Consider the following 22,099-nt stretch of genomic DNA (forward strand, 5'->3'; position numbering starts at 1 on the left):
AGTGAGACTCCATCAAAGGAGAAAGAACGAAAGAGAGAAAGAAAAAGAAAGAAAGAAAGAAAAAGGAAGGAAGGAAGGAGGGAAGGAAGGAAGAAAGGAAGGAAGGAAGGAAGGAAGGAAGGAAGGAAGGAAGGAAGGAAGGAAGGAAGGAAGGAAGGAAGGATGAAAGGAAAGAAGGAAGGAAGGAAGGAAGAGAAAAGAGTGCATTTGAATCAGAAGAATTGATCCCAGGGCCTGGCCACACCATTTCCGAGCTCCGGGACCCTGGGAAAATTACCTAACTTCCCTAAGTCTCAGCGTTCTCATTGTCACAGAGTTGTCCTCGGAGACCCTTCTCAGGATAGCCTGAGCCTCTGGAAAGTGCTTGGTATACAGCTGGTGCTTAATTAATGTTTCTCGAACTGAATGTAGGGATGTGTAAAATTTGCTGACACTGCAAACTGCAGCATGAGTATGAGAGATGGGGGTGAAACCAACATGGGCTCGTGAGACCTAGATCTGCGGCTCGCACTCCAAGCTGCAAGGACCAGGAGGTAATCTCAGTGTAAGAAGCCAGCCAGGTGTGGGACAATAGGGAGTGGTGGGGACTGTGGTCAATGCACAGGACCCTCCCTTTCAACAAGTCATGGCCACGTGCAAGTGCAAGCCTGGTGCTGTCAACTGATCTGACTGCGACAGAAACGAGCATGAGGATTTTTATGTGAAATCACCCAGAAGTCAAACCAGACCCAGCCCGCAGCTACCAGCTCAGAGTAGGAGCAACTTAATGGCCACTGGCCCTGGGTTCAAGGCTAAAATCCCTGGGCCCTTGCCTGCACATCAGGCTCAGCCGAGGGCAAGGAGAAATTCTGTCATCGTTCTGTAGACAGTGGGATGGCAGGCTGCCCAAAGACGGGTCAGAAAGCATCAGGATCTAGACTGGCTTTGGCTTCGGGGCATTTATTTCATGTCCCTTTTGTACAGGCCCCGGGGCCAGGTGTTGGGGCAGGAGACCAGGCAGGAAGTAGCAATAAATAACATGGACAGACAGAGCTCCTCTCCGGACAGATGAGGGTAAAGGTGGTTAGAGAGGAGCCGTAATGAGGGCGTGGGGGTGCTGGCAGGGAGGGGCAGCTGGGAAGGAAGGGGAGGTCAGGTCCCCAGGACCTCACTGTCACCTGTCTCATTCCCCTCCTGCCCCAGCCCCCGCTACTTTTGGGAGGAAGGGAGCCCGCAGCCAGTGGGGGCCAGCGAGGGTCCTGAGGGGGGGTCAGCCACACGGGCTGCCCCCAGCTCCTTCACTTGACCCGGATTTCAGCATACTCAGCTAGCTCCTCCGTCAGCGTGTAGCTGTCCTTGGTGGGCCGTTTCCCCAGGTCCGAGTGAGAATAGCTCAGGTCCAGCTCTGGGGGTTCTCCCCGAAGGCCCAGCAGCCTCCTCTCAGATCCCAGGCGCCTCTCGCTCTAGGAGGGGAAATCACCCATTAGCAGGGTCCTGCTCCCTGCCTTTTCCCCATGCAGAGGCCAGAGTGTTTGCACCCTCAGAGCTCCTGAGTTCCGTACCAAATAAATCCCTGTGTCAACCTCCTTTCTCAAGGACCGCAGGCCCAATAGGCCCCGCGGTCACCGGGTCCCACTCTGGAGCTTTCTGCCAGTGTTAATCATTGCTGAGCTTGAAATCTGCCTACAAATTCAGTTTATCCAGGAAGCTTTCTTCTTCTTCTTCTTTTTTTTTTTGAGACCCAGGCTGGATTGCAATGGCTCGATCTCGGCTCACTGTAACCTCCACCTCTGGGGTTCAAGCGATTCTCCTGCCTCAGCCTCCCGAGTAGCTGGGATTACAGGCGCCCGCCAACACGCCTGGCTAACTTTTTTTATTTTTAGTAGAGATGGGGTTTCACCATGTTGGCCCGGCTGGTCTCGAACTCCTGACCTCAAGTGATCCAACCGCCTCAGCTTCTCAAAGTGCTGGGAAGCCACCTAGTCGGGACCCCATCTTTCCAAATTCCTGGAAATACCTGGTTTGGGACGTATCTCCCATGTTTGGATCCGGCATGGGTTCCCCCTCAATCTGGGAGGTCCTGCAAGTGACACGTGGGTTCCACTCATGCTTCCCACCCCCCAGTCACAGGAATTTGGACACACAGGACGGGGGCCACAGACAGAAGGGAGCTGCAACAGGACAGACTAGACAAGGCCAGCACTGCCGGGCAGGCCCAAACTTCACCAGAGACCACCTTGACACCTGACAGGGACACACGGACATGCACGCCAACCCCAGGGCCCAAGGAGGGCCCAGAGGAGGTCACACTGAGGCCCCCGGAACCTACCTCCTGGGGCGCTCAGTGAGAATCCAGGGTAGAGACCTCTTTGGACTATTGGAGAAGGAAATGCAGTCACAGACGCAGGCAGGGAGAGGGAGGGGTTCCTTGGGCCCCACGTCCCATGCCCCCTACACAGCTTCAGCCTGGGCACCGCCTCCCCAGCCTCCAGGTCCAACCTAGCCCTGGAATGTCCTTCCTCTCCTCCTCTGAGAGGCCACCCCACTCCCCTGCCCCTTGGCCTCACAGACCCCTCCCAGGCCCTCGGTGATCCTGGTATCCAGGTTCCCAGGCCAGCCTGGCGCTGCAGGGCTCTGGTCCTTACCTCGTACTTCTCTGGTGCCCCAGAGATGCGGAAGTCACTGCTGAACAGGACGGGAGGGTTGTCCCCTGCCGAGAAGCTGGGGCTCTCTGTCACGTTCTTTCTGTAGGGCAGGACTCGTCAGACCTCCCTCTGCCCTCCCTTTCTGCACCCCCATGTGTTTTAGGAGTTTGGCTCAGGGGACCTCAGAGTTCTCCCACCCATCTCTAAGATGTGGCAACCAGCCTCTCCTGCCCACATAGCCCATCCTTCCCACCTCTGTGGCCCCTGCCCAGCTGGGGATGAGCCACCTGGCCACTGGACTCTGCTGTTTTTCAGGACCCCCGTCTGGATTCTCCAGGTTCCCCCTCATAGGCTCTGGGTCTGTCTGCCCCTCTTGCCACCAGGATGTGGAGCAGAGAGGTGAATTTATTTCTCAGGACAGCTGATGTGTGTGTGCCACAAGGAAGAAACGCGGCTGCAGTTCAGTTGGGCCAGGTAGCTGTGGTTTGGGGCTGGAGAGGCTTTTTGTTTGTTTGTTTGTTTTTAGAGACAGGGTCTCTCTTTGTCACCTAGACTGGAGTACAACGGTGAAATCATAGCTCACTACAGCCTCAACCTCCCAGGCTCAAGTGATCTTCCCTCCTCAGCCTCCGGAGTAGCTGGGACCACAGGCCACTATGCCTAGCTAATTTTTTCATTTTTTTGTAGATGGGGTCTCCCTATGTTGCCCAGGCAGGCTTCTAATTCCTGAGCTCAAGCAATCCTTCCACCTCGGCCTCCCAAGTAGCTGGGACTACAGGTGTGTGCCACCATGCCTGGCTAATCAAAAAAAAATTTTTTTTTAGAGATGTGGTCTTGCTGTGTTGCCCAGGCTAGTGTCAGATTTCTGGCCTCAAGCAATCCTTCTGCCTTGGCCTCCTAAAGTGCGGGATAACAGGTGTGAGCCAATGCACCTGGCCAAGGCATATATTTTTTGCCACAGATGTGTGTAATCTTTGGGGCTTCTGGCGTCAAGTGGACCTGCTGCTGTGGCTGTAGGGAGTAACTGGGCTTTCCCCACCACACTGGAGTGTGCAGGGGAGAGTTCCTGGAGATAGGGAGGCTGTCAAAATAGAATGTGGGTAAACAGGTCTCAAATGATGTGTGTAAAGGACTCAGCCCGGGCCCTGGTGTGCTCCTCACCAGCAGGGGCTGGAATTAACAGGAACCCTCTCTCCTCTGTCCAGCTGAACATTCCCAGAGCAGAATCTGCCTTCTCTACACTCATGGTGCTGCCTTCCCCCGCCCACTCCAGGCCTCCATCTCCCACCAGGTCCCCTTTTTGGATCATCCCCAGATCAGCCCTGGCTGGCACTCACTTCCTGCGTGTCTGGGTAATGTAGCAGACGATGGCAATCAGGATGGCAAAGGCGACCACAGCGCCCACAGGCCCGATCTTGGCCCACATCAGTCGATCTGAGGACAGAGAAGACCCAGGCGCCCTTAGGGCTATGGGTGGTGGTGACAACACCTGAGAACTTTGGAGACGTGCTGGGGTGACAGTCAATGTATTCACGCAGCCGGGGCATCCTTGCACTGACTGGCACGGAGGCTCCTGGCGCCAGGGCAATCCCTTTTGTGCTGGAGAGGCCCTGGGGAGGGGTTCATACCGCAAAGGTCCGAGCAAACTCGGGCAAACTCAGAGCGGCTTCTCCTCTCCAACCAGAAAGGGAGAATTTGACCTTTTTCTCAATCTGCATAGCCCATGCTCTGTGGCTGTTGGTCAGCCTTGGGAGGTTGGATCCAAGAGGAGCCCGCTCCCTCCTGTGGCTCCCACCCCAAGTCCATGCCACTCACGGGCTCCCTGGAAGGGCAGCTCCAGGCTCTTGGCGCCATAGAGGTTCCTCGCGGTGCAGATGACACGGGGCGGGGCCTGGGCCTGCGCCCGCAGCGTAAGGATGCTGGTGAGCACCAGGCCACTGCGCTCCGAGTACACGAACTCCCGCTCGCTGTCGTTCACGGTCACGTTGCGCGACGGCAGCTCAAAGGCCACGGATGGCTCCGGGTTGGACTTCACCACGCACAGGCACTGCACCGTGTCTCGGGCTGCCGCACAGTGGGACTCCAGGAGGAGCACAGGAGCGACTGCAGAGGCAAAATCAGGACTGAAGGTGACCAGAAACCAACCAGGCCCGGCCTGGGGGACTCCTTGGCTCAAGGCAAGGCCAGCGTGGCCAAGGATGGTGGGGGCGGTAGCTTCATGTAGGGCCCTCCAATTTCCCCCTCCTTTTTTCTCTGTCCTGACTGAGAGTGCCTTGACCTCACTACGACCCCCCCGGCTGCCTGTTTTCACTGCAAGCTTCACTAACCCACGCCAGGGGCCTTGAACATTCCCAGGCACTGATAAAGGTGTTTAGATTGTTGCTCAAAACACTGAAAGAGGCCGGGCACGGTGGGTCACAGCTGTAATACTAGCACTTTGTGAGGCCGAAAAGTGGATGGATCACCTGAGGTCAGGAGTTTGAGATCCTGGCCAAGATAGTGAAACCCTGTCTCTACTAAAAACACAAAATTAGCCAAGTGTGGTGGTGCACACCTGTAGTCCCAGCTACTTGGGAGGCTGAGGCAGGAGAATCATTTGAGCCTGAGTGGCAGAGGTTGTAGTGAGCTGAGATCTTGCCACTGCACTCCAGCCTGGGTGACAGAATGAGACGCTGTCTCAAAAAAACCCCAAACAACAACAACAAAAATGAAAGAATGAAAGAAACCAGCCGCAGCCCTGGGCCAAATTCCCTAAACCCTCATGTAAACCCATACCCTGACCCTCACAGACATGTCTGGGTAGAACATCCCTTTCTCTCACTGTAGCACCATGCCAGTTCCCCTCCCAAATGCTTTGGACTGGTGATCACCTGGTGTTTAGTGCCTCTCTCTTTGGAATCCCAAGTGGACTCATTTCGAGATGGTTTGGGGTGCTCTCTTGGGACGATTCTTCTGGTGCCACTTTTGAAGCAACTCTAGCCTCAGGTTTGGCCTGGATGGAGCACTATGTCACAGGGATGGGCTGTTTCTCCTGGGCCCTGGCTCTTTCACTCTCTCTAACCTCATTCACCTTGAAATACATAAATCAGATCACAGCACTCTGCTCAAAACCCTCCTTCTGTTGCTCCGCGATTCACCTACGATACAAATCCTTTATTTTTTATCGTTTTGAGACAGGGTCTGGCCCTGTCGCCCAGGCTGAAGTGCAGTGGCAGTACTATAGCTCATTTGCACTCCTGGCCTCTAGTGATCCTCCCGTCTCATCCTCCCAAAGTGCTGGGATTACGGGCATGAGCCACCGCACCCAGCCACATTTGACCATTTTTGACATGCAGAAAAATTTCACATAGTTCAATGTAATATATACAGCAAAAAAGTACAAATATTCACCCTAAATGAAATCAGTACAGATTACAAACAGCCTTGTGTTCTTTAGCCAGATTTTGCTGTCAAATCAGGGTGTTGCCAAAATTGCAAAAAGCCTTTTGATTTTAAAGCTTTATGTTCAGAACTGCAGAGGACAGTAAATCCATCTTACTCATGACAGTTACTGGAGGGTTTTTGTTTGTTTTTGTAGAGACAGGGTCTTGCTATGTTCCCCATGCTGGTCTTGAACTCCTGAGCTCAAGCAATCTTCCTGCCTTGGCCTCCCAAAGTGCTGGGATTATAAGGTGCAAGCCACTGTGCCCAGCCCAAAATACAAAGTCTTTTATCTACAAGGCCCCTCAGGCCCTGCCTGACCACATGCTCTCTCCTTCTCTCCCCCTGGCTTAGTCCTTTCCAGCCACACTGGTTCCTTGCTGTGTCTCAAAATTGTGGAGCTTTCTGCCACTCCAGGATCTGTGTGTTTCTCCCTCAACCTGGAACACTTCCATCAATTGCTTGTGGAACGCCCTCCCTCGCTCCACGTCGGCCTCTACCCACGCAGCATCTCCTTCTCTGACCACCCAGGGAAGCCGTACCTCGCTCCATGCGTCATTCACTCCCTGCCTAACTCAGTTCTCCTCCCCAGCACTCACCCTCCCTGCATCACACACTGATATAAAGGGCCCCCTGTTTGCATCAAGACAGGGGCTTGCTCCATCTCCACTCTGGGCCTCACACGTAGAAGGGAGGAACTATGGAACTCTCCCAGCCCCCGGCCTCCCCAGACCCTTGGGGCTCACACAGGGTCAGACTATCCCCGCCTTTCTGGCTTCCAGCCTCTGCTCCTTCCTTTCAGTCCCCGCTGCAGATGCCCCCCACTTCCTCCCCTAAAGCCCCCTTGAACCCTGGCCGTCCCTCACCCATGGGATTCCCTTCTGCCACTAGCACCAAACACCACCCTCCACCCAAAGTCACTTGGTTGAGCTTTGCTTTGCTGCCACTGGATTACAAAAATAGTACTGGCAGCCTTTTTTTTCATTTTCCAAAATAGGAAATTATTATTATTATTATTACTATGATTTTTTGAGATGGAGTCTCTCTCTGTCGCCCAGGCTGGAGTGCAGCGGCGCGATCTCGGCTCATGGCAACCCCTGTCTTCCAGGTTCAAGTGATTGTCCTGCCTCAGCCTCTTGAGTAGCTGGGACTGCACGGGCATGGTGATGCCCGGCTAATTTTTGTACCAAAATACGAAACTGTATTCCAGCACCGAATGCTGCTTTTTAAACTATGTTCTCTTTCTCAGCTGGAGAGTCTAGCACCCTCCTTGGCTTGCTCTAGATGGAGCACGGGTTCTCAGTGAGTTCTTATCAAAACCCACTTACACACAGGCAAGAGACCCTTGGCTCACCTACCCCACCTATTTTCAATTTCCAGCAAAAAGAATGTGCCGGTAACAGTGGTGAGAGTCACACGGGCACACGGATTCACGGCAGGGATGGGAACCTCTGTGCATACGTCTCTAAGTCTACTAAATAAAAAGTCCTCTTCGGGCAGAGATGCAATATGCTTGCTATAGCGTTAACCAGCTAACACACCATAGAGTACATTAATAACAGCAAACCTGAACGGACAGACCTAAAACTTTTTCAAAGCACTTCCACTCAAGACAGCATCACTGGTGCTCTGGTGACAAAGTGTCTAACCTGGATGTTAGCGGAACGCCGATACCCTGCTGGTGCACGTGCTTAGTACCTTTGCAGGCAACCTGTGAAGCTGCGGAAACTGTTATGGGACTCTAGAAAAGCCTCAAAGACAAAGGTACAAAGAATGAGGAGTTTGCAATGGGATGGATTTGGCTTGAATCCCAGCTCTGCCATCTACTGGCTGGATGAGGCCACTCAGCCTCCTGGACCTATGGGATGGAGTTCTCATCTATGCAAAACCAGGGGGTTACAGTCAGTAACTCACAAGGGGCTATGAGACTCCGAAGATAGGCGCGCAAGTGTGTTGTAAACACTTAACATCCCATCCGGGCGTGGTGGCTCATACCTGTCACTCCAGCACTCTGGGAGGCCAAGGCAGGAGGATCACTTGAGCCCAGGAGTTTGAGACCAGCCTGGGCAATAGAACAAGACCCCATCTCTACAAAAAATTAAAACATTAACTGGGCATAGTGATGCGTGCCTGTAGTCCCAGCTACTCAGGAGGCTGAAGTGTGAGAAACAGTTGAGCCCAGGAGGTTGAGGCTGCAGTGAGCAGTGATCACTGCATTCCAGCCTGGGCAACAGGGCAAGACCCTGTCTCTAAAAAATAATAGTAATAATAAATACGTTTAAAAAATAAAATAAAAACACTGAACGTCCCACCCAAGTACTCGTGGGTAGATAGACAGAACCATTCCAGCCGAGGGGTCCCATGAGCAAAACCTCAGCAGCAGAACACACACAAATATTTAACCTGGAGTCCAAAGGAAAAATCAGCGAGAAAGATGATGGCATCCAATATCCACAGAGTACGTAGCACTATGAACACTCAGTATTGTTCTCTTAGTTCTTTTTTTCGGGGGCAGTGGAGGGGTGGGACAGAGTCTTGCTCTGTCATCCAGGCTGGAGTACACTGGCTCCATCTTAACTCACTGCAACCTCCACCCCCCCAGGCTCAAACGATTCTCCTGCCTCAGCCTACTGAGTAGCTGGCACTACAGGTTTGTGCCATCACGCCTGGCTAATTTTTGTATTTTTAGTAGAGATGGGGTTTTGTCAAGTTGGCCAGGCTGGTCTCAAACTCCTGGCCTCAAGTGATCCAACTGTCTCAGCCTCCCAAAGTGCTGGGATTACAGGCGTGGGCCACCGTGCCCAGCCTAATTCTCATAGTTCTCACAGCCATCTTTGTGGTAAGATACTGTTATGAATCCTTGCTAAGGGTTGCAAAACTGAAGTCACTTGCCTGAGCTCATGCAGGAGGATGGGGACAGAGCTGGGATTCTGGCCCAGGTCTGTTCAGCCCTATTGGGACTGGATGCCAGTCAAACTTCTGTTTCCTTGTATTAAACTGAGGTGAAGAATGGTATCCTCCTCCCAGTCACATGGTTGTAAGAACAAAATAGGTCAATACGTGCAACGTACTCAAGCTAGTTCCCTAGACATCTCAGGCACTCGGCAAGTTTGCACGCTTCCTACATGCCCCATGCCATTCAGGGCTCTGAGGTTGGCAGAAGGCCCTGCTCAAGGGTCACCACCATTGTCAGTGAACATTGGAGCCCTGGTGCCAGGGAACATTGACTGTGTGCAGAGGAGGGAGCCTGAGGGTCACACTCTCCAAGGGCAAGCACTTTGACACAGCACTGGGTGAAGAGTGGGGAGCTGGCAGGTGGGGCAGGGGACAGGGCCACTGCTCCCCTCAACTCCAGCAGGGTGAGGCCTGCACACTCCATATCTGCCTGTGTGTTCATTTTCAAGAGAAGCCAGATTGAGTCCTGGAGTGCTAAGAGCTGTGAGGGAGGTGAGGCAGCCAGAGGTTTAATAGCTGGGGCAGACAGGAGTCTGGAAGTATCGGGCTCGGACCAATTTTATAGGTGCCTGGCCTCAGGGAATTCCGCCCCTGAGTTTTCTCCTTGGTAAAGGGGAGAATGATAACACACCCCTGTTTCACAGGGTGACCCTAGGATTGAAACTGAGCCAGATAGGCCGGGCGTGGTAGCTCACGCCTATAATCCCAGCACTTTGGGAGGCCGAGGCGGGTGGATCACTTGAGGCTAGGAGTTGGAGAACAGTCCGGGCAACATGGAGAAACCCCATCTCTACTAAAAATACAAAAATTAGCCAGGCGTGGTGGTGCACACCTGTAATCCCAGCTAGTTGGGAGGCTGAGGCAGGAGAATCGCTTGAGCCTGGGAGGCAGAGGTTGCAGTGAGCCAAGATCGTGCCCCTGCACTCCAGCCTGGGCGACACAGTGAGACTCAGTCTCAAAAAAAAGAACAAAAAAGAAAAAAGAACTGAGCCAGAAAACAGCTGTAGGGGATTCAATGTCTGGCCCAGGGCAGACCCCTAACGCACGCTTGCTGCCCGCTGCTCTTACTATAAAGGAGAGATGTGCGCCTCACCGGAAAATGTATGTGAGGTGGTGCTGCATGCTTGCTCAAGTGCTCCCATCAGCTCCTCTCTCTGACTCTTAAACTTAAGAATCACTGGTGTGGGGTGTAACAGGGGACAGGGGACAACCAGAGGGGGAAGCTGGCCCAGGATGGCACGCACAGATAGAGGGAGCAGGGGACCATGCAGCCCTGCACCAGGATCACATCAACCCCGCTAGGGAACAGAACCAGGAGGGAAAGTGCCCGAAGATTATAGGTCAACAGGGAAGGGATGGCTTTGCCACGAGAGGTGGCCCCACAGGACTAACCTATATCTGCCATGTACTGATTGTCGCCATGTACACAACACAGAGCATGTACTGTGTAGCAGACACTGCATTGAATTTTTTGCATGTTGAATATCATCAAACCTTCTGACAAATGTGTGTGGTAGGCGCCATTATGGGCATCGTGAAGACCAGAGAGGTGAAGTTTGGAGAGGAGTGCTAGAAGCCAACAGGAACTTGGGGGGAAGCAGGGGAAGTGGAAACAGGAAGGCAACATTCCAGAGGGAGCTGCTTAAAGAAGGGGAGTCAAAACTGTGACTTGGCTGCTACAACCTGGAGTGATGGCTGTGGCGGTAGGGGTGGTGGGAGATGGTGGCACAGTCCATAGTGAGGAGATGAGAGGCGCTGGCCAGCCGTGCAATGGTGAGTTTCATTTCCAAGACAGCAGCTTTTTATGTGCATCTGTGTCATCTCTCCAGCTATTCTCTACCTGTTCATAAGCGTGTTGTCTTCTCAGCCCTATCCTCCACCTTTCACAGAGCCGCACAGCCTTTTGTGTATAACAACTACCCCATCAATGTATTCTGCTGTCATAACATAGGATGAGGTCAGCTTTGGGCAGGAAAGAAGAATAGAACCAGACTGCCTGGATTCAAACCTCAAATTCTGCCATTTCCTGGTTGTGGGGACTTAGGCAAGTGGCATAACCTCTCTGGGTCTCAGTTTCCTTCTCCATAAACAGGGGAACAGTAATAGAACCTCACTCCTGAAGATGTCATGAGGATGAAATGAGTGGGTTGCTGTACAGCGCTTCCAACAGTGCCTGGTACATAGCGACACTCTACACAGGTTAGAGATCGTGGTCATTGTTTTGGTTAATGCAGAGGGGCAGTAGCCACAGGATCCAGAAATTTCACTGGTCAAGAGTCCACCCCAGGCTGGACGCGGTGGCTCACGCTTGTAATCCTAGAACTTTGGGAGACTGAGGCGGGCAGATCATCTGGATCATCTGAGGTCAGGGGTTCGAGACAAGGCAGGCCAACATGGCAAAATCCTGTCTCTACTAAAAACACAAAAGTTAGCCAAGTGTGGTGGCTGGTGCCTGTAATTCCAGCTTCTCAGGAGGCTGGGGCAGGAAAATTGCTTGAACCCAGGAGGTAGAGATTGCAGTGAGCGGAGATTGCGCCACTGCACTCCAGCCTGGGTGACAGAGCAAGACTCTGTCTCAAAACAAAAGAAAAAAAAAAGCCCACCCCTGGATGTGGGAACATAGTATTCTCAGATGGGATTTTACATTTCTGCTGTGAATTCAGCTTCCCTGCCCTCCCTTCCTTGTCTCTCAGAGGACAGGCAAAGCCAACACTGATTGGGATGCGTGGGCACCCACAGTAACCCTGGTGTCCCCCACGGAACCATTCGTCCCTGGCATAGGGGAGCGGAAGTTACTCACACTCCACAGACAGGTTGAAGGCAGTGGCCCTCTGGCCATACTGGTTCTCAGCCACGCACCAGTACTCTCCATCATCCTCGGGCGACACGGCCGGCAGCTCCAGCTGCAGCTCGCTCTCGTAGATGACTGTGGCCAGGATCTGCTTCTCCTTGAAGATGGTGAGAATAGGGTCCGGGTTGCTCTGTGTAGAGCACAAGATAGAGACCGTCTCCCCCTCTACGGCCACCACTGTCGCGTTCACCGTCGGCTTCCAGGGTGCATCTGTGGAGTGGGATGGGACTGATGGTCAGAACCCAGTAGGTGTTTCTGCCAGCCACCCCCAGATAGGACCCCAGATCCCACCCCAAACCTAGCACACCAGTTCAGGAAGGCTGAGGTGACCCCAGTCCGGGCTATCTCGTTTCAGAACAGCAGCTCTGTAGCCAGAGTGCTTGTCTTCAGATCCCGACTCTACCCCTGCCCAGTTGTGTGTGGGCCCACGTCTTAACCTCTCTGGGCTTCACTTTTCTCATCTGGAAAATGGGCTTTATAATAGTTCCACCTTCATAGGGGCGATCATCCAACATTCACTGAGAACCTGCTGAGTGACAGGCATTGCTCTAGCTTGAACAAGGCCCATGAGGAAAGAGCAGATGTAATTAAATAAAATATATACTTTGTAAGATGGGAAGAAGTGTGTAGAGAAAAATAAAGGGGCTGAGCGTATGGAAAATCAGGGTAGTTACAGTTTGGGATAGGATGATGGGGGAAGGCTTCAGCGAGGCTAGGAGGTGGGCAGAGCCAGCCATGGGAATACTGGGGAGAAAAGGGCATGTCAAAAGCACGCAGGAGGCCAGGCATGGAGGTTCATACCTGTAATTCCAGCACTTTGGGAAGCTGAGGTGGGCGGGTCACCTGAGGTCAGGAGATCGAGACCAGCCTGACCAACATGGTGAAATCCCATCTCTACTAAAAATACAAAAATTAGGCCGAGCTCGCTGGCTCACGCCTGTAATCCCAGCACTTTGGGAGGCCAAGGCAGGCAGATCACGAGGTCAGGAGTTTGAGATTATCCTGGCCAACATGGTGAAATCCTGTCTCTACTAAAAATACAAAAATTAGCGAGGCGTGGTGGTGCGCGCCTGTAATCCTGGCTACTTGGGAAGCTGAGGCAGGAGAATTGCTTGAACCAGGAAGTGAGAGGTTGCAGTGAGCCAAGATTACGCCACTGCACTTCAGCCTGGTGACAGAGCGAGACTCTGTCTCAAAAAAAAAAAAAAAAAAAAAAAAAAAAAAAAAGGCTTGCAGGAGCTATGGAGCAAATGTTGGCTGGGGCTGTCATTGTTAATATCCCCAGTGCTGGGCACTTTGCCTCAATACACATTTGTGAATTAATGAATGAAAGAATGAATGGTCTCTCCTTGGTTCTCAGCTAAGAATCCTCTTCTGACCGGCTCCCTTCTTGCAGGCCCAATAATATAAATTTGCATACAAGGGGCTGGCTGAGGCCTGAAGTCCCCTCAATCCTCTCATTAGAACTACAATGGAAATCATTTAAAAATACGGATTCCTGGCCAGGCGCAGTGGCTTACGCTTGTAATCCCAGCACTTTCAGAGGCTGAGGTGGGAGGATCACTTGAGCCCAGAAGTTTAAGACCAGGCCAGGGAACATATCCATTCTCTGTCTCTACAAAAAAATAGAAAAATTGGCTGGGTGTGGTGGCTCCTGCCTGTAGGCCCAGCAGTGCAGCAGGCTGAGGTGGGAGGCTCGCTTGAGCCCAGGAGTTTGAGACCAGCCTGGGCAACGTAGCAAGATCCCAACTTCACAAAACAATTTAAAAATTAGCCTGGCGTCTGGTGGTGCACACCTGTAGGCCCAGCTGCTTGGGAGGCTGGGGTGGGAGGCTTGCTTGAGCCCAGGAGTTTGAGGACAAGGGGTGCTATGACGGCATCACTGCATTCCAGTCTGGGCAACAGAGCAAGACCTTGTCTCCAAAAAAATTTTATAAAGTAAAATTTTCTGGAGCCAGGCCCACACCAAGTCCCAGAACAGCCAGGAGCTGCCCTCAGGAAGCTGCAGCTAACAGGCTTCACTAGGAGGCAGGCCTGGGTCTTATCCTGGGAAGGAGGGTGAGGCAGAGCAGGTGTTCCCCAGATTCTTGTGCAAAGAATGAAGGTACAGATTGACCTGCAACCCTCCTGTCCACCTTGACCTCGACTGTGTTTATGGCCGGTCCCCTGCGGGGTCCAGCCCCTGCTCGCCCTGGAATGAGGCCTCTTCCCTTTATCTCTCGGCTGCAGGTGGGCGTGTGGACACACAGGGCAAGCCACTCACACATGACACTGAGCCCCACGGTGCGGTTGTCCTGGCCGTAGGCATTCTCGGCCAGGCAGGCGTAGACGCCGTCCTCGGCGGGGGTCACCTCCTCCAGCTCCAGGAGCAGGCTCTCGGCCACGGCCTCCCGGAGCACCGTCCCGTCCCGCATCCAGGTCAGCAGCGGCGGCGGGTTGCTGTCAGCCCCACAGAGCAGGCTCACGTGGGAGCCCTCGATGGCTTCCACCGAGGAGTTCATCTCCACAATCACCGGGGGGTCTGAGGCCCGCGACACAGCGAGGTTAGTGAGCAGGTGCTGGGGACCCGGCCGGGTGCCCTCTCCCCGCCAGCCCGGCCCAGCTTCCAAAACTGCCCGGCCCCGCCCTCGGCCTTGGCCCCACCCCGGGACTGCCTGGTTCCGTCCCCACCCCACCCCCCAATCCCTGCCTGGCCCTGGCCCTGGCCCCGCCGCCATTACTGCCCGGCCCCGCCTCCGGCCCCATCCCCAGGTCTACCCCTTCCCCGGGCCCCGCCCCACCCCGCCCTGCCCGCACCCAGGCTCACACTTGACGTCCAGGCTGGCGTAGCCTTCGAACTGCAGGGTGGTGTTGGGGAAGGAGGCCTGGCAGCCCAGCCGGTGGCCGTTGGCCTCCCTCGTGGGCACGAAGTGCAGCAGCGACACCTGCACCCAGGTGCCCTCGTCCTCTCGCAGCCGGCCCAGCACAGCGGGCTCCCCCAGCCCCTCGTGGCCCAGCCAGCTCAGCTCAGGGCGCAGCTCTGGGCAGTTGTCCGGCACCATGCAGCTGACCTCCACTTCCGTGCCTGCCACCACCTCTGGGGGCACCACGATGTTGGGGGTGTCTATACGAGGCGGGGAAAGGGAGGGCTGAGGAAGCAGCACTGGGCTACGGTCCCAGTCCCACCCCACCCACCCTCCTCCTTGTCTGCCTCCATTGCTGGCAATGGTATGCCTCAGTGGTACCGCCTCCGCTCCCTGCCTCCGGATTCAGAGTTCCCTTCACCCTTCCTCTTCTTGGTCATCCCAGAGCCCTCCACGGAGCCATCAAAGCGCCATCGTAATGAAAATCACAGTGTCGTGGCCAGAGCACTTGACAGCGTTTAACTTGCCAGTCCCTCCCACGAAGAGGAGGCGAGTACTGTAATTTTGCTCATTTTGCAGATGGAGAAACTGAGGCTGCAGCTGCACCGGGTAACACTGGTTACAAACCCCGTAGCTCTGGCGTCAGTGTGGGCTCCCCACACCTCATCACTTCCCAAGTGGCTCTCCTCTCCCATGCCTGCTTGGTTTACCCTCTGCCTGGCACGTGAGTGTGTGTGTGCAGGGGTGTGTGTGTGTGTGTGTGGTGTGGGTGTGTGGTGCATGTGTGTAGTGTGATGTGTGTGGTTTGTGTAGTGTGTGGTGTGTTTGTGATGCATGTGTGTAGTGTGTGGTGTGTGGGTAGCATGTGCAGTGTGTGATTTGTGTGTATGGTATGTGTGCAGTGTGTTGTGTGTGTGATGTGTGGTTTGTGTGGTGTGAGTTTAGTGCGTGGTGTATGTGTTGTGTGGTCTGTGTCATGTGTGGTGTGTGTGTGATGTGGGGGTAGTACATGTATGTGTGCAGTGTGTGGGGGTGTTGTGCAATTTGGGTCGTGTGTGGTATGTGGTTTGTGTAGTACGTGGTATGTGTGTGTGGTGTGTGGTGTGTGTGGTGTGAGTGTAGTATGTGGTGTGTATGTGGTGTGTGGTTTGTATCATGTGTGGTGTGTGTGCTATGTGTAGCGTGTGGTGTGTGTGGTGTGTGGGTAGTGCATGTATGTGTGCGGGGTGGGTAGGGTGTAGTGTGTGTGGTTTGTGTAGCATGTGATTTGTGTGTAGTGTGTGGTGTGTGTTTGGTGTAGGGGTAGTGCCTGCAGTGTGTGTTGTGGTTTGCATAGTGTATGGTGTGTGTGTGCAGTGTGTGGTGGGTATAGTGTGTGGTTTGTGTGTGTGGTGTGTACATGGTGTCTGGTTTGTGTAGTGTGTGTGGTGTGTGTTTGGTGTGTGGTGTGTATTTGGTGTGTGGGTAGTGTGTAGGTAGAGTGTGCGGGGTGTGGTGTGTGGTTTGGGTAGTGTGTGGTGTGTGTGCAGTGTATGGTTTGTGTAGCGCATGTTGTGCATGTTTGTTGTGTGTGGAGTGTGTGGTTTGTGTTGTGATGTGTGGGTAGTGCATATATGCGTACAGTGTGTATAGGGTGTAGTGTGTGCATGGTTTGTGTGGTGTATAGTGTGTGGTATGTGGGTAGCATGTTCAATGTGTGGTGTATGTATGTGGTGTGTGTAGTGTGTGTGGCGTGTGGGCAGTGTGTGCAGTATGTGGTGTGTAGTTTATGGGGTGTGTGGTGTGTGTGTGGTGCGTGGTTAGTATGTGCAGTGTGTGGTGTGTGGTTTGTGTAGTGTGTGGTGTATGTGGTGTCTGTTTGGTGTGGTGTGTGTTGGTAGTGTGTGTGTAGCATGTGCAGTGTGTGGTGTGTGGTTTTTGTAGTGTGGTGTTTGTGTGTGTGGTGTGTGTTTGGTGTGGTGTATGTGTGGTGTGTGGGTAGAGTGTGTGTAGCATATGCAGTGTGTGGTGTGTGGTTTGTGTAGTGTGGTATGTGTGTGTTGTGTGTGGGCAGTGTGTGGGCAGTGTGTAGGGAGCATGAGCAGTGTGTGATGTGTGGTTTTTGTAGTGTGTGATGTATGTATAGTGTGTGGTGTGTGTGTGGTGTGTGGGTAGTGTGTAGGTAGTGTGCAGTGTGTAGTGTGTGATTTCTGTAGAGTGGTGTGTGTGTGTGTACTGCACCTCTGCAGTCTCTTTCTGCACCAGGGTGAACCCGGCTCTCTCACAGGGACTCAGCACTGAGGGCTCCAAGCAGCAGCGCCGCTCAGAAATGAGGTAAGGGGATCCCCTGAAATCTGATTACCGTGTCCTGCCATAGCTGTATTCTATTTGGCTTAACAGATTTAAAAAAAAAAATCTCAATCAGCAGCCAAAATTCAAGAATTTGGAGATTACACCAAAGAATCCAAAATTCTGGTTTATCTTGAAAACTCAGAACGCCTGACAGCCATGGTCCTGCTTTCTGTTGGCCAGAGCTGGAGGCCATATGGGTGCCAGGTGCTGCTCTGGGCACCTGACGGCATTTCACTCATTGCCTTAAGTGCTATTCTTATCCCCATTTTACAGAAGAGAAAACCAAGGCCCAAGGAAGTTAAGTCACTTGCCCAAGGTCACCACGCGGAAGTGGGGATCCAGCAGCCTTGCCCCTACCCACTGGCTCCACTGCCTTTCTCCAGGTGTTTCCAAAAGAGTAGGAGCACCTGTTTCCCTCTGAGGGTAGCAAGACTATTCTGGGGCCCTGCTTTGTTCATGTCTGACATCTGCATGGTCTGCGTGGGCCTTGAGGTTTGCACCCCCAGCCAAATCAGCACCTCCCAGATCTGCCATCCAGGCCTGCTGAGGAAGGTGTGGGGAGGCCTTCCGGCCACACTCCTTCCTGTCCCGCTGCCGCAACCGGTGCCTGCACCACCGCTGGGGACTCACTGATGATGTCCAGGACGCTGTGCTCTGAGAAGGTGTACTGGTTGTAGCCGCCCAGGTCCCCACGGAAATAGTACTTCCCGCCCAGCTCGGGGCTGACGTTGCTGAGCAGGAGGGTGCAGTTGCGCAGGCCCAGGTCCCCCAGGAGGCGGCTGCGGCCCTGGAAGCTCTCGTGGACAACTTGGGTGCGCGACTTGAAGACCACCGGAGGGTAGTTCTTGGGGTAGGGGCTATTGAAGTACCAGACACCATGCACCACGGCAGGCCGCAGCTCATCCGGGAAGTCAAAGCGACAGGGGATGGAGACGCAAGTGCCTTCGAAGGCCGAGATGGACGAGGGCATCCAGGCACCCCAGTGACCCCCTCGGGAGGCTGCGGGCAAGCAGGGAGCTGAAGTTCAGGGACACATCCTACCTGATCACCCCCTCCAGCTCCCATCCCCGACCACATGCCAGGGGGTGCAGGGACCCACCTCCAACCTGCTCAGGGGCCAAGGCCCTTGGGTCCCCAGCACCTGTCGGCCATTACCTGAAATCATAATCCAGAAGAGAGGCAGTGCCGTGAGGAATATCATTCTGTACAGCAAGTGAGTGATCGCTGGAAATGGAGAGGAGAGGGTTAAAGGCTGGGGGAAGTGAAAGGGGGTGTTCCATGTGGGCTTCAGGAAGAGGCTCATTCACATGTTAGCTGCTGCTGCTATTGTTATTTATTTATGCATTTATTTACTTGTTTTTCTGAGACAGAGTCTTGTTGCGTTGCCGAGGCTGGAATGCAGTGGCACAATCACAGCTCGCTATAGCCTCGAAATCCTAAGCTCATGTCATCCTCCTCTCTCAGCTTCTGGTATGCTCCACCACACCCAGTTAATTTTTCTTCTTTTTTGTGGAAATGGGGCGGGAGGGGTCTCACTATGTTGCCCAGGCTGGTCTTGAACTCCTGGCCTCCAGCAATATTCCTGCCTTGGCTTCCCAAAGGATTAGCGGTGTAAATCACCATCCCTGGTCTGCTGATATTTTTTAACTTTTTACTTTTTGAGATGGGGTCTCAGCTCTGTCGCCCAGGCTGAAATACAATGGTGCAATCATGGCTCACTCCCTGCAGCTTCAATCTCCCAGGCTTAAGCAATCCTCCAGAGTAGCTGGGTCCTCAGGTGCACACCACCATGCCTGGCTAATTTTATTGTAGTTTATTTATTTTGTTATTTATTTATTTATTTTTGGAGATGGGAGTCTTGCCATATTCCACGTTGCTCAGACTGGCCTCGAACTCCTTGGCTCAAGCGATTCTCCTGCCTCAGCCTCCCAAAGTGTAGGGATTACAGGCGTGAGCCACCTCACTCGACCTGCTGCTATTACTTATAATTACAAACCCTTCGATGGCATTGGCCATGCGCCAGCCCTCATTGCTTATTCTGCTGTCTTAACTCATTTGATCTCTTTGAGGAAGATGCATTATCCTCATTTTATAGCTGAGGTCCAGAGAGGTTAAGTGACTCGCCCAAGGCCACACAGTCGGTCTGCAGTCTTAGCCGCATGTCCTGTCTCTGTGCAGTGATGATGTGCTGATCATTATCTTTGTCATCATGATGGCCCTGGAGAGCTCCAGAAAGTAAGAACCAGAGAGCCAAGGCAGGGCCAGCATTGCAAAGCTCAAGCAAGGGAAGAGAATTGCTACCCTGCCCCTCACCTGAGTCTCCCTGAGTTGGGAACGTCTTCTGGGTCCACCTGAAGCTGCCAGACAACCTGCAACAAGAGTCACTCAGGTGCAAGGGGGCAGGATCAGGGCCCCCAACCCGCCCCAGCTTCAGTATCTCCTGCATGGGTTGTGACCTGTTGTCAGGCTGCCCATGTGGCCTCCCATCGTGCCTGGGACCCTCCCACACAGCCTCGAAGCCACTCTCTGGCAACAACTCCCCACAAGCTGGGGTGTGGGAGAACTGTGGGGAGGGAAGGGGGGAACGACCGCATCGGGGTACGGGGGTGAGGCAGATGGGTGTGGCGAGTGGAGTGAGGGAGCAGATGTCCCACGGCCGGGGCCTGGGGGTGGCGGGCAGGGACCCAGCGCCATCAATGACTGGGTTTCACAACATCAGCATTCCCGACATGCCGCGTGAATTCCTGCCGCCCTCTCCCACCCCACAGACGGTCCCTGGTGTCTGCACCCTCACCAGAAGCTGGTCCCCGGTACAAAAGAGTCCTGTTCCCTCGGGGGGAGGATGCTTTAGCCTGCGGGGGGCTTTCAGGGTGGGTGGGGAGTGAGAAAGGGGTCAAGCACTCCTGACTGGGCTTTGCGTGGGGCCAGGAAGGCCCAGGGTGGGGGCTAGCGAGCCCCTGGCACCCTGCTGCTCCGTGGGTTGCCTTGGGGTTGGAGCCAGGGTTTCCAAGTGATTGCTTTTCCCAGCCTTCACCACCCTCTTCCCACGGACAGAGACGCATGCACACACATATCCAATTGCTGGGATGAAATGTGACAGATGTAGCCCCAGTCAGAAGGGGCAGGCACACACAGCAGAGACTCATGCGGACACCCAGACAGGACCCTGAACACAGACAGGCACGGGGACTCCTGTGCCCACAGAGATGGGCTGGCACTCACACAGTTCCTGAGGCATGCATGCAATGCCCCTGCTGCTGTCCACACACACCTGGACAGACATAGACCTGGCATTCGGTGTGCACACACACACACACACACAGCCCTGCATGCATGGCAGGCTGACAAAGATGCAAGGAACTGCACACACACACTGAGGATGGCTATACACGGGTCCAGCCAGACACGCGCCAGTGGACACCTGGCCGACGCTGCCCTTGCACCTGTGACAGGAAGGTACAGGTGAGAGACGCAGATGAGGATGAGCACGTGCCCGGGCAGACATGAAACCATCAGGTAAATCATGTACTCTTAACAGCGGGGGAAAGCCAGTTCTCGGGATGGGGGCCAAATCAACCTCAGTTATTACAATGTATGTGGTCATAGTCCATAAACATATGTACAGCAGATCTATTGGGTTAAAATGTCAAGGGAAGGATGGGATGAGGACAAACGCATCTAGAAAGTTTCCTTAGTTGGGGCCGGGCACAGTGGCTCACGCCTGTAATCCCAGCACTTTGGAAGGCCAAGTTGGGAGAATCTCTTGTGCCCAGAAGTTTAAAACCAGCCTGGGCAATATAGTGAGAGTACCGTCTCTTAAAAACATAGTAATAAAAAATAAAAAGTTTCCTTAGTGGGGATTAATGAATAAAAGTTGACTGAGGCTCACAGAGGAAGGTGCATGGGCAGCCGTGTGTGTGTGTGCACGTGCACACACACACACGCACACACACACCTGTTGGGTGCCCAGGTGCTAGAATGCGGTCACGCACAGCCCATTGCCCCATCCACCTCCCAGACTGCAGACTGCAGGTGTCTGATCACCTGGATATCCTTCTATTCTTCAGCCAGACCCAGACCTCCTCCGCCCCATCTGCCCCACACTTGGGAACCCCAAGGAAACCTCTCCTGCAAAACCTTCACCCACAAGGGGTGCTGAGGGGGGCCCTTTGTTCTTTCTCTCTGCGGTTTCTTCCCAGAGCCCCATCGCTGCCCCAGTGATGGTCCCAGCCCATCCCCAGGGCAGCTCCAAGCCACACCCTCCTGCATCCTAAATCAGTGGTGGTGCACAGCGACGCTTCCTCACCGAGAGCACCTGACTCTGCTCACGTCTGGGTGCCACTGCCCCAGCGCCCTGCTCCCCATGCCCTGGCCTCCCTGCCATCGTACTCACTTGGACGCAGTTGCTTCTGCACCTCTGCTCAGCCGGCCCAGCTCACAGTCCCCTGCCTCCCAGGGTCTAGGCCCCCTACTTGCCAGCCCCTCCCCTCCCCCTGGGTGCCAGGGGCCGCCTGCCTCCAGGGCCCAGCTCCTCCCTACCCCCGGGGGAGGGGGGCACAAAAGGGCCCTTGTCACCACGGGGCTCGGACTGGGCAGCCTGACGCCTGGGTTCTCCTAGCTCCTTCCTGGAGGGGTTGGGGGTGGCTGCCTTGCTCTCTCCCCATCCTCCATCCCTAAACACCCTGATTCTGGGTCCTGGGGATGGGGGGCAGTCTAATCTCTTTGGAATTCCCAGGCTGAGGGACAGAGGCATTGTGCTCAGGGAATCTCAGTGGCAACATTAGGTGGGCAGCAGAAGGAGACAGGTCCTTTCCACCCTCAACGTCAATGTCACCTCCTCTCGCCATCTGAAATGACCTTCCGTGTTCACCAACTCCTTTCATGAGAACATGACCTCCACCAGGCCAGAAGCTTTGTCTTGGATATTCTCAATCCATCCCCGCTCATAGACAAGTTCCTGGCAGGCAGTTGAGCTTAATAAACAGCATGGGTGGTTGAATGTGTTCCCCAGAGCCCCGGGGTATCTTCAGACTCAGGGCCTGGGCACCTGCTGCTCATTCTTCCTGGAAAGCAGT

General features: G+C 54.1%; 1 protein-coding gene across 1 annotated transcript; it reads right to left on the reverse strand.

The window, feature by feature from the left end:
• Positions 1-923: 923 nt before the first annotated feature.
• On the reverse strand, positions 924-19,387 carry MAG (myelin associated glycoprotein). Its single transcript, XM_030913734.1, has 10 exons — positions 19,338-19,387; positions 18,180-18,248; positions 17,655-18,023; positions 14,657-14,953; positions 14,114-14,371; positions 11,800-12,060; positions 4,440-4,727; positions 3,962-4,058; positions 2,625-2,724; positions 924-1,442 (listed from the first exon to the last, which is right to left on the reverse strand). The coding sequence occupies exons 2-10, from the start codon at positions 18,223-18,225 to the stop codon at positions 1,278-1,280; spliced, it is 1,881 nt and encodes a 626-aa protein (XP_030769594.1). The 5' UTR covers positions 18,226-18,248; positions 19,338-19,387; the 3' UTR covers positions 924-1,277.
• Positions 19,388-22,099: the final 2,712 nt, after the last annotated feature.

Source organism: Rhinopithecus roxellana, chromosome 12 (assembly GCF_007565055.1).
Source record: "Rhinopithecus roxellana isolate Shanxi Qingling chromosome 12, ASM756505v1, whole genome shotgun sequence".
Taxonomy (NCBI): Eukaryota; Metazoa; Chordata; class Mammalia; order Primates; family Cercopithecidae; genus Rhinopithecus; species Rhinopithecus roxellana.

Bases quoted from the DNA above. Each gene is read 5' to 3' on its own strand.
- MAG (XM_030913734.1), bottom strand. From the start codon at position 18,225: ATGATATTCCTCACGGCACTGCCTCTCTTCTGGATTATGATTTCAG. The intron at 4,059-4,439 runs GTGAGTGGCATG...CTCTGTCCTCAG, and splicing joins GCTGCCCTTCCAGGGAGCCC to ATCGACTGATGTGGGCCAAG. The intron at 2,725-3,961 runs GTGAGTGCCAGC...CCTGCCCTACAG, and splicing joins ATTACCCAGACACGCAGGAA to AAAGAACGTGACAGAGAGCC.